This window comes from Siniperca chuatsi, linkage group LG11 (genome assembly GCF_020085105.1).
Source record: "Siniperca chuatsi isolate FFG_IHB_CAS linkage group LG11, ASM2008510v1, whole genome shotgun sequence".
NCBI classification, from domain to species: domain Eukaryota; kingdom Metazoa; phylum Chordata; class Actinopteri; order Centrarchiformes; family Sinipercidae; genus Siniperca; species Siniperca chuatsi.
In genome coordinates this window covers 18,349,376-18,360,347 of record NC_058052.1, presented here as the reverse complement: position 1 = coordinate 18,360,347, position 10,972 = coordinate 18,349,376, and the positions used below count along the sequence as shown (strand labels likewise).

General features: G+C 37.7%; 1 protein-coding gene across 1 annotated transcript; it reads left to right on the top strand.

The window, feature by feature from the left end:
* The first annotated feature begins 1,745 nt into the window (after positions 1-1,745).
* Positions 1,746-9,820, top strand: LOC122884667 (indoleamine 2,3-dioxygenase 2-like). Its single transcript, XM_044214880.1, has 10 exons — positions 1,746-5,007; positions 5,859-5,954; positions 6,076-6,195; positions 7,018-7,136; positions 7,306-7,320; positions 7,450-7,549; positions 7,721-7,838; positions 7,976-8,027; positions 8,278-8,426; positions 8,599-9,820. Exons 1-10 carry the CDS (start codon positions 4,918-4,920, stop codon positions 8,943-8,945), a joined length of 1,206 nt encoding a protein of 401 aa, XP_044070815.1. The 5' UTR covers positions 1,746-4,917; the 3' UTR covers positions 8,946-9,820.
* Positions 9,821-10,972: the final 1,152 nt, after the last annotated feature.

Genomic DNA, 10,972 nt, shown 5'->3' with positions numbered 1-10,972 from the left:
TTGCTGCAAGGAGAATGACTTTAATCACTTTATACTTACAAATCTTAATTACTTCGGAAACCCAAGCAAATCCTTGAACTCACCGGTCCTGTTAAGCTAACAGTTCCTACAATCATCTGGTTAAATAACCAAGCACATTCCAATCTCTAACCAAAAATTGACATCTGCACTGGACCAAATATGTAGTACTTAACCTTTATACTTACCTGCACTGCTTTTGAATTAGAAAAGATGCTGTGTAAATATATAAGTATATCTTATGTCTTGCAGATACTGACTTTAGAGCAGCCCTCATCTTTCTGCCGTACATCTTCAAGGAGAACATTGATCGTTTTGTTACACTTGGAGCAGTATGTCTAATTAGCATTGTAACAACAGCATCACAACAGGATCACATACCTCCTTAGAGAGCAAGTAAAATAATGTCAAAATGGGTGAACTATCTCTTTATGCCAGACTTTGTCAGGGTTGTGTGTGTGTATATGTAAGAAAAAATAATAACTTTTTACACCATTTGATAAGGCTGTCATGTTAATTTGTTTTGTCTTTTTATCTTTTGAATAGTGGGATCCTGACACCCCGTACCCAACTACTCAGTTGACTGATCAAGACTGGAAAATCGGCTTCACCTGGAGAGCTCCAAACATTGCTAAAGTGGACAGCAACGAGGTGTGTCGTAGCTCAGGAATTGTTGAAGGGATCATCTCACCTACTGCATGTATTTCGTCTTCAATCTTGCATATTCAAGACACTTAAAGAACACTCTGATGATCCTCCAAAGGTACATTGTCAAAATAGTAGAGGATGGTGACCAGCCTATGCCAGTAACTGTCACTAGGCAAATAAATCTCCTCTATTCACTCCACAGTGCCTGATTCACCTTGATGAAACTAATTCAGCACATTGGACTTATTCATGCCCATGAAGCCAATTTTACTATTACGTGTGGACTTAATGACTGCCAGTCAAAATTTACTAAATATGAGTCTTTTAGATGACATGTGTTTTATGTCCTGACAAAAAGTACGATGGAAATGATAATGAGGTAGACTATGAGGATTCTGATGAGCCTATCACAGACGCAGTTATTGAAAATCCTCCATCTAGGGATGAACTGTTACTCAATGTCAGAGAAAGTCTTTTCAAGTTCATTCTGAAATGTAGAGAGAAAAATCACCTACCAGTCTCTGTTCAACAAGAAATTGTTGATGATGTTAATTTCTTACTGTGTGTTTTTTTTTTAAACTATGATACTTTTATAGCTTACCACCGGCAGAAAAGTGGTTTTGATATATCAGAAAGTCCAGAGCTGAAAAATGTCATACAGTCTGACATTTTTGATGAGGCATCAAAGGCTATTCGATCTCCATATATGATAAAAGACCATTGTAAATCCAAGCTTAATATGACAGAACGTGCCCATTATAAGTTAAGGGACTCTGTAGGAAACACAGTGGGCTCCTATTCCTATGTAGTCATTGACAGGGTGCTGAAAAATTACTGTTCTCATGAGGACATCCAGGATCAAATTCTGTCTGAGAATAATCCAGAGACAGACAGCGAGTTTCTAACAGCCTACTGTGATGGACACATTTTCAAACAACACCAGTTTTTTAAAGATCACCCAAATGCGCTCTGGCTGCATTTTTATGAAGATGAATTCAAAATAGTAAATCCTTTGGGTCAAAAAGAACCAAACACAAGCTGTGTGCATTTTATTTATGCATTTTTATTACACTGTAGGCAATTTGGGCAAAAAGTATAGATCTCAGCAGAGAGATATTCATCGTTGTTGGTACGCTATTCGTATGCTAAACAGCGTGGTTTGAATGTCATCTTAAAACCTATGCTAGATGATCTTAAAAAACTTGCTACTGATGGTTTTACAGTATCCACTGATGAAACTAAGCACACAGTTTGTGCAGCTCTTGCAACTTTATCTGGTCACAACTTATTAGCTCACATGGTGGATTTACCATGTAATTTAACTCTGGTAGAATTTGTCGCTATTGCAGGGCTACTTATGGAGATATAAAACATTTGTTCAAGGAAGACAGCTTTGTTTTAAGAACATATGTGTCATCTTGCCCGCATCCAACAAATTCCTGATGATAAAGCGACTTGTGGTGTATACAGTCCTTTGCCTTTTGAGGAATTGCATTATTTTGATGCAACAAAAGCTTTACCAGACATAATGCACGATTTATTAGAGGGTGTAATTCCACCAGTTATGAAACTAGTTATCAGCAAAGCTCATACAGAGAAACACATAACAATAAAAGAGATACATGAAGAACTGCAAAAAATATACACTGGTCAAAATGACAAGGCAAACAAACCAGTACAGTTATCAGAAAGACTGCAGAATGTTGGTGTTACTGGATCTGCTTCTCAGAAGTGGTGCCTTTTCAGGCTGTGGCCTTTTCTAATGGCGCACTGTGTGCCACCTAATTGTAAATTTAAGCATGTTTTTCTGTTATGTCGAGAGATTACTGAGATTGTGATAGCTTCGAAGCTGAGAAGAGTCTTTTGTTGTTAAATGTACTTCCTGACAGAAATGAAGGATGTATTTGGGGATGTTATTACACCTAAGTGTGATTACTTAATCCATTATGCAAGACTGATAAAAATGTATGGGCCTCTGCGTTTGTTATGTGCATAAGATTTGAGAGCAAGCACCAATATTTTAAAATGGTTGCCCATAACTGCCGAAATTTTGTGAACATAGCTAAAACTCTGAGCAAAAGACACCAGTTCAGACAGTGCTGGGAGTTTTCTTCAGGGTATGCTGGGTGAATTTGAAAAGGTGCCTGGAAAAAGTGTGAGCACTCCATTTATTTCTACCTGTGGAACTGCAGAGAGCCCTGACAGGCAATCAAAACCTCTGTAATGTAGATTTTACAGACAAAGCTATCCAACGTGTGTCAAGTATGCCGTCATAGATGTATTTGTCATGGATGTAATGCATTCAGAGATAATTCCACTATTTTGGCAACTCAAGTACATTTTTAATGTAGACACCATGTGCATCCTTTGTGGTAAAATGTTGGTTCTTTTGTCATGGCTGTTACTTTCATGCAAGCAGTGTCAAGGTTGATGGAGAATGGATTTTACATAAAAAAAACTTTGTCCTTCACCCTCCGCGGGTGGTCTCATCCTTCGAGCTCGGGTCCTCTACCAGAGACATATATATATGTAAATACAAATATATAAATAATATACAGGGTACTACTGTACCCTGTAAAAGCCAATTTTGTAACTTTTTTTTTAAAGGTGAATTTTTTTTTTGTTGCATATGCATTTTACATTTGTGACAAAATTGTCACCGGAGGTACAAGACTGGTCTCTATATTTAAGATACAAACCACAAGGGTACAAATAAGTACCCACTGTCAATGGTACAACTGCTGTACCTTTGAGGGTACTGCCTTAGTGACAAGCCACCATGCAGCATTACTAAAGATTAGTAAAGTATATAGTGCTCCACTGTGGAGAATTTATTACAGTTTTTTTCAGATGAGGCTTGTTTTCTGACTATATCTGATATCTGATTGTTGAAAGACATCTGTAAAATAATGACCAATATAGGTTGGACTAGAGTATTTAGTGAGACTTTCATAGATGGACAAATGTGGTCCAGAGGTACGAAAGAGAGAGCTCAAAGAGAATAATTAGTCGGCAAAATGTGCTTTGTTAAGCATCAGCTGAACTTAAAATGTAGGAACAAGAATGTACAAATACAATATTTGTCTCTGCAATCAAAATGTTCAAAGACAACATTTGTGTCGTATGGTTGGAAAAAGGAGTGCAGGAGACAAATAAATATATTACAGAAAATGATGCAGATAATGCAAATAAATATTATCACTTGATTTTTCTCACCTCACACAATCCTGCAAGACATTAATCTGTGGAAAATTTGAAACTGCTTTTTTGTCCCACATTTGCAATCATATCACAGTTTTTAGTGTTCTGTTGTGGATAAAATGGGGTCACCTTTCTCAAACTAACACCCTCTGTTGTGTCAGTTGTCAACCAGAGCAACACTCAGAAAAAACATAATACATTAGGTTAGATTTTTGGAAGCATTCCATCCCCCAGTCAATGAGCTGGAAGGATGGTTTTGACTGAGGTATTTGGGTTAAGTTTGCAAAATTTAGTCTCAGTCTGGTGCTTTATCTATAGCTCTCCATCTTATTGTGGACTTTTAGAACCCCAATGATGATGGATAGCTGAATATGAGGACAATATCTAACTCTAATATATGTAAACAAAGTTGGTGTGTCAAGTATTTTGTTGAAGAGCAACAACATATAAATGTAATGACCTATGCAAGTGTAGAAGGCATGGTGGGTTGAAAAATGAGAATAATTCAAAACCTTTATCCACAAAGACTTTTCTTTCTGGTTACATAACACATTTGAGAGTCAAAATGTTTTTCAGTGGTGAGGAATCAACACAAGCGTAAGCATTGAGTTTGGAACAGACAGCAGTGTGCATTATTAAATCTTTTGGTATTTGTCTCAATAACCGACTCATAAATATAAATATAATCATCACTAATGCAAAGGTTGAGTCATATTTTACTGGTTCGTTTAGCAGAATGTGTGCAAGTACAATTTTGACAGCAGCTATTCTTTTTCAGTTTTGCATTCATCAACTGCCAAAAATTGGAAAATTTTGTATTGCATACTGTACAAAAAAAATGGGAATTTCAGCTTTGCTCTGTGAACTCCTGACATTACAGTACAAGAAATCTGATTGGCTCTTTGCTGTTGAGAGTGTGCAAAAAAGGGATGTGACAAAGGTGGTAAAAGCAGGCACAGAACAAGTTTAACACTTATATTCTGTACTATATCTGTGTGTCAGACGCACCGAGCGATTCTCCTCTTTAAGCCAAACTACAGGGCAGAGCATATGGAGACTAACATCAGAGAAACACTGCAGGCAGACTTTGATACATTTGATATTTCTGAGGAGCTGGGATTTCTCCTTGAAGAGCCACTGGTAAGTTTTATTGTCTTTTCTTTTCTCATACAACAGACATTCCCTATCTGTATAGTATTTTTTTTAAAATCAAAACAGATCTAAAACGAGGCTACAAGCTGTCATGACAAAAACAACACTGTACATACTGTACAGACAGAGACATTTTTGTTTACCAGGAGGACAATTTTGTCTTTTTCTATTGCCTTGTTTATGTATTTGGTCAGCAGCACACATAGTCCCTCTGGGTTGAAACAGATAATTTTGTTTGTTTTTGAGTAAGGTTATAAAGGGTTATTGATCCAATGAAAGCCTGTCTCTTCAAGTTTCTTCTGAGCCATTAACATGACTGAGCTTGCTCACTGTATAGCACTGTACGTATAGCACTGTACATTAAACAGTTCATTACACTTAAAATGCCAAATTTGGATATTCTTGTCATACCAACTCTTTCATGTCTGAGAAGACATTTATTAGAAATAAAATAGTACATATGCCTAAAATTTGACAGTATATACAGTTGAAAAATCAGTTAACAGCCTATGAGAATGATAGATTTATAAACATTAGATATCAACATTGACAAATTGAATTAAACATTGGCATTAAGCACATCCTACTCGTCTGTTTATAAAGTCCCATCTGGGCATCCCTTGTTTTCTGTTTGGCTAATTTTCTCAATCTTCTACTGCCTCCTTTTTAAATGTGCTTTCTCTCTGATTGATAGCTCCAGTCATTCCCTGACATGCAAGTCAGGCACCATGCTAAACATCAGCTGATGATGTCACTGATTACAATCTACATGAAACTCTTCCATGCAAAAAAAAAAGCTATCAAAAATCATTGGACATTTTATTCTTTTTATCGTCTAGACTAACCTTCCAGACTATTATCGGGTATGGATGGACCTGGCAAATAATGTCACACATCTGATAGAGTCACATAAACTACGGGATCTGGTTCATAAGGTGAGAATGAGCAAAGCCTTCCTAATGCATAGACTAGGTGCAATCAGAGTTGAGAATCCATGCATGTAAATGTGGACATGAAAATGGAAATGTGAAAACAGAAAATCTGATTACAATCCAGATGCCGGTCTTGAATCCCCATCTCTTGAGTAACCATCGGGAGCTCAGGCTGGCTCACCTAGCGCTGGGATTCATCAGCATGGGATATGTATGGCAGGAAGGACAACAGGCACCTGCTCAGGTAAAACACAACAGTGCAGTGGAATGAGAAAAAAAAGATATTTCAGTCAATGGTGTATTAACAATGTGACATATAAAACAAGACTAAGTTTCTACAAAGAGCTAAATGCTAATGTCAATACGCTAACATGCTGATGTTAAGAAGGTAGACTGTTTACCATGGTCAGCATCTTAGTTTAGCTTGTTAGAATGCTAACATTTGTTCATTCGCATTAAACAGAAAGTAGATGCAGATGGAAATGTCATTCATTTTGCCGGTATTTGGTCATAAACCCAAGTACTGGGAAAATTATAATTTTGATGGCGCTAGATGAAAAGCCAAGGGGATTGCCAAAGTACAGTAAATACAATTCATCCAGAGGGGGACATGAATGTTTGAACCAAATTTCATGGTAATCCATCCAACATTTCACTTAAAACTACAAATGTGAACCTCATGGTGTCGCTAGAGAAAACGTCAAGGGATCGCTAAAGTCGTTAGGATACATTGTCTGGGAACCATGAATGTCTGTACTAAATGTCTTGTACCAATCCATCAAGTAGATGCTGAGATATTTCACAGGATAATTTGAAAACTTTGACCAACTAGTGGCGCTAGAAGAAAAGTCAGGGAAATGTTTAAAGTCAGTAGGATTCATCCTCTGGGCATCAAAATGTCATGGCAATACAATAGCTTTTGAGATATTTCAGTCAGGACCAAAGTGGTGGACAGACCAACAGCCATTGCCAACCCTAGAGACGTACCGCTAACGTGGCTAAAAATTGCTGATATCTCAGTAAGGCAGCACCACTGGATTGAAATGTAACAATGGTTGTTTGACAGATCCTCCCAAAAGCCCTGGCCTGGCCCTATTGGCTGGTATCTCGCAGGCTCGGCCTTCCACCCATCCTGACTTATGCAGATTCAGTTTTAGCCAACTGGAAATTAAGGGATCCCGCAGGGTGAGTAATGTTGTTTTGTTGCCTTGTTTAATGTCTTGACTTAATGTCCATAGTCCATAAAAATTACAGTAAAAATGTATGTCTAAATTGTATGTCACTCACATAGAAAAATAGCTAGGTATTTTTTTGTCCACTGAAAAAACTTCTCTTTTCTTTCATTTTCATTTAGGGATATGGAAAGTGGGTGAGTAGAAGGAAAAGAAAAGTCATTCAGTCTGTTTTGAATTTCTCAATGGCACTTTTGCACGTTTTTCGTTGTCTGATACTCATGTGTTCAGCTCATATATTTTCTAAACATTACTTTCAAAAATAGGAACATGGACTTGATATTTTCCTTTCCTGGTGGTGAGAGTTGCAGGGGATTTTTCATAGTGTCATTGTTGGTTGAGATGGCAGCCTGTTCAGGTATAACGGTTAGTACTGGCTGTTGTTACTCTTCCTCTTTTTCATGTTAACTCTTTCTGAACCTCAGCCTAATGCTGTCTGTTCATCTGTCCCCTTCCTTTTTTGCCTCCCATCCACATACTGTATGTGTCTGTCCCTTTGCACTTAATGATGGATTTTAAACTTTAAACTCTAACCAGGGGGCTCTGGAGGTGATGCATGCTATGAAAACCTCAGACCTAATTGGCATACAGAAAGGTCTCGTCAAAGTGACTCAGTCTTTGAAGAAAATGAGGGAAACTTTCAAACTCATGCACAGTAAGTTTTAGATTAAAACTTTACTTTGTAAAATTAAACCTAGCCCAATCTGAATTCAATCAACTTACATGCTGTACCTTTTATGAAGGCAGGGAAATTCAAGGTAATCAGAATAACTGAATTTATGCTCTTTGCAGATCATGTAGATCCAACTGCGTTTCATGGAACATTGAGAATTTTTGTTTCGGGGTGAGTTTTAGGGCCGTTACAATGTCCTGCATACTGAAGTTATTAATGCTTTTAATACTTATCTCATATGGTGCAGATTTATCTTGCTATAAGGCATCAACATCCCCTTCTACTTCTACCCTTCTATTGTACTTTTCACCATTGCCAAACTGTATGTTTAACATATAAAATGGTACCATGTGCTTGTAATTGCATGTGCATCTATAAAAAGGAGGTTTATAAAACATGTATGTGGTTTGAACTGTTTTAGGTGGCGAGACAACCCAATGCTTCCAAGGGGGCTGTTGTATGAAGGTGTGAGCAATGAGCCAATTTTATTATCAGGCGGAAGTGCAGCCCAGAGTTCAGCTATTCAGTGCTTTGATGCTTTGCTGTGCATCCAGCATGAGAATGAGACAGGTAAAGATGCATTTCCTTCAACCTTTGACCCACTCAGATGCTTCTCATAAATGAATCACACTGTTTGTGCAGTCAGTTGATTACTCTGACAGAAAATGTCTCCAGGAAAGGTTGTTATTTTCTTTCTTTCAAAGTCTCTTTTCTGTTCCCTTCATTGATTCACTCCATCTAGGAGCCTTCCTGACACGCATGAGGGATTACATGCCTCCTGCCCACCGTCAACTGATAGAAACTCTGTCTGTCTGTCCCTCTCTGCGAGACTTCATCTTGTCCCACTACAGCTCTGATCTCTGCCAGGCCTACAACTCCTGTGTCTCAGCATTGGTGGATTTACGGAACTACCACCTCAGTATTGTGACCAAGTACGTTGTTGTGCCCGGTAATCACACCCGCACCATGGGCTGCCCACTCAGAGGTGTGGGCACTGCGCTGAACACCACAGGAACCGGCGGATCCAGCCTCATGGTCTTCCTCAAGAGTGTTCGTAACACTACCCAAAAAGCACTGATCTTAGAGTAGCCATCTGTGTCAAGAGAAACTGAAATGCACCTCACAGTATATATAGTATACAAAAAAACAAGTATCAACAAATATCGTCACCATTATTCTAATCAGACAATTGTATTTGTAGTTATTAGAATTCCAGTCTTAGTAAATTCCCTGGGTCAGCTGTGCACCTTACTGTATTGTTGTGCAATGTTTAGGATGCTCTTTGGTAACCACTAACCTTAGAAAAATCCAATAAGAAGAGTAGTTTAACATCAACTTAAAATCTTGTTTTTGCTGACCTCCAGCAGTTTAACTTCTCGTTTTGCCGCAGTGTGTAGAAATGTACTCGAGGGTGTGGTCAGTAGACTGTGACATCATTGTTAGGTGTGGTCTTTTCTGCCTGGTATTAAATTAGAGGAAGTCTTGGGGAGAGACTTTTTTTTCTCAGTGTTTTTACTTGACAATAACTAGTGTCATACTTTGAAAGACCATTTCTGCCAGGGGAAAAATAGATGAAAAGTTATACATGAGAAAATAAAAATACTCATGGTAAGCCAAAATGATGAGTTACTAAATTAAAATTATGACAAAGTCAATTTTTGACTTACCATTTCTTCGCATAAATGGGCTTCCATACCATAAAATCCTTGATGTCACTAAATAAATTGCACTTTACTTTGACATAATACATTACAATACAATACTTTTATATAATCACATGATATAATTGTAAAAACTCTTACACACCATGGTACAGAGAATGAATATGTTTGGTGTTGCATTATATTTATTCTGGCTTTATAATGTATAATTTGCAAAACCCAAATGTATCTGTACACCCTTGAATCTTAATAGTATTTTTGAGATAAATGATTTCAATAAATGTTTTAAATTATTTTAATGAATATATTTATATATTCTTATCAGTTACTATAACAATACCTGGTCGTGTTGTTTTGCCCTATTTTAAAACAATTCATAATAAGGAAAATTTTACATATAATAGACATACTGATACAAATAATACCAAAAATGGAAGAGAAGCAGTTTTCTAAACTGCATTTGATTAATAAACTAATTTGGCTTTGTAAAGAGAAACTGAAAATGAGTACTCCTACGTGCTTGAGAGTAAGAGGCAGATGGTAGTGGAGGGAGATGAATGTAGAGACAACTATGAGCTGTGGAAAAAATAGAGGAAGGAAATGATGTAGGATCAAATGATAGAGGACACTGGTAAAAAAAGAGAATCAGCTGAGGAGAATGAACGAGACAGACACCGCAGGGGTAATCAGGGGAGAGGGATGGATGTGGGATCAGGTTACTCAGTTTGATGGACTGGAACCCCCACTCACTTCCCGGTCTTGACTTGAAGGTTGCGTCTCTTCTTGCTATTGAGGACTAATCACATTAGAAGAGAGAAGAAGGAGCTCAACTGCACTGCTGCTGAGCCCTGGTCATGGTCCAACTCTGCTTCACTAAAGCACAAAAGAGTGGACTATTTGATACTGGGTGAATGCAGCTCTGGCTGTAACTACACCCAGTACTGGTGTAGTTGTCTGCTCTCACATAGAGTTGCAAAGTGGGAGGGGCCGCTGGCTCCGGAAGTGTTTTTCCCTTTTCTGTATTCCCATTTCAATTTTTTCTTTCAACGATATCCTCAATGTTACTTAACATAGAAACACGGGACACTCCTGGATAATTTAACAATCATATAGGCTTATGTTATAGTCATTACTTTTAATTTTTTTTTGTTGAGAAATTTGTCCATCATTTTGGCATATGGCATATGACAGCTCTAAATACTACAATACAAGGCTCATATAAATAGCCCAGAATGTCAGATTCCAGAAAAAAACTGTTAAAATAGTTTTCTTCCATGTCTGACATTACAGGAACATTTCCTTCTGCCATTGTCTTCCATTTGTTGTTTTAGTGTAACTGAGTAGACAAAATGGCACACAGGATGTTTGATTTTGGAGCAGTGAGGAGCCGCCCCTCTCTTGATCCAACTGCCCGTGGAGGTGGCATACAAAAAATACAGAAGTACAATCTGTAGT

Coding starts and splice junctions, on each gene's coding strand:
- LOC122884667 (XM_044214880.1), top strand. CDS start 4,918: ATGGAGACTAACATCAGAGAAACACTGCAGGCAGACTTTGATACATTT. Junction 5,955..6,075: donor TACGGGATCTGGTTCATAAG/GTGAGAATGAGC, acceptor ATTACAATCCAG/ATGCCGGTCTTGAATCCCCA. Junction 7,839..7,975: donor AACTTTCAAACTCATGCACA/GTAAGTTTTAGA, acceptor TGCTCTTTGCAG/ATCATGTAGATCCAACTGCG.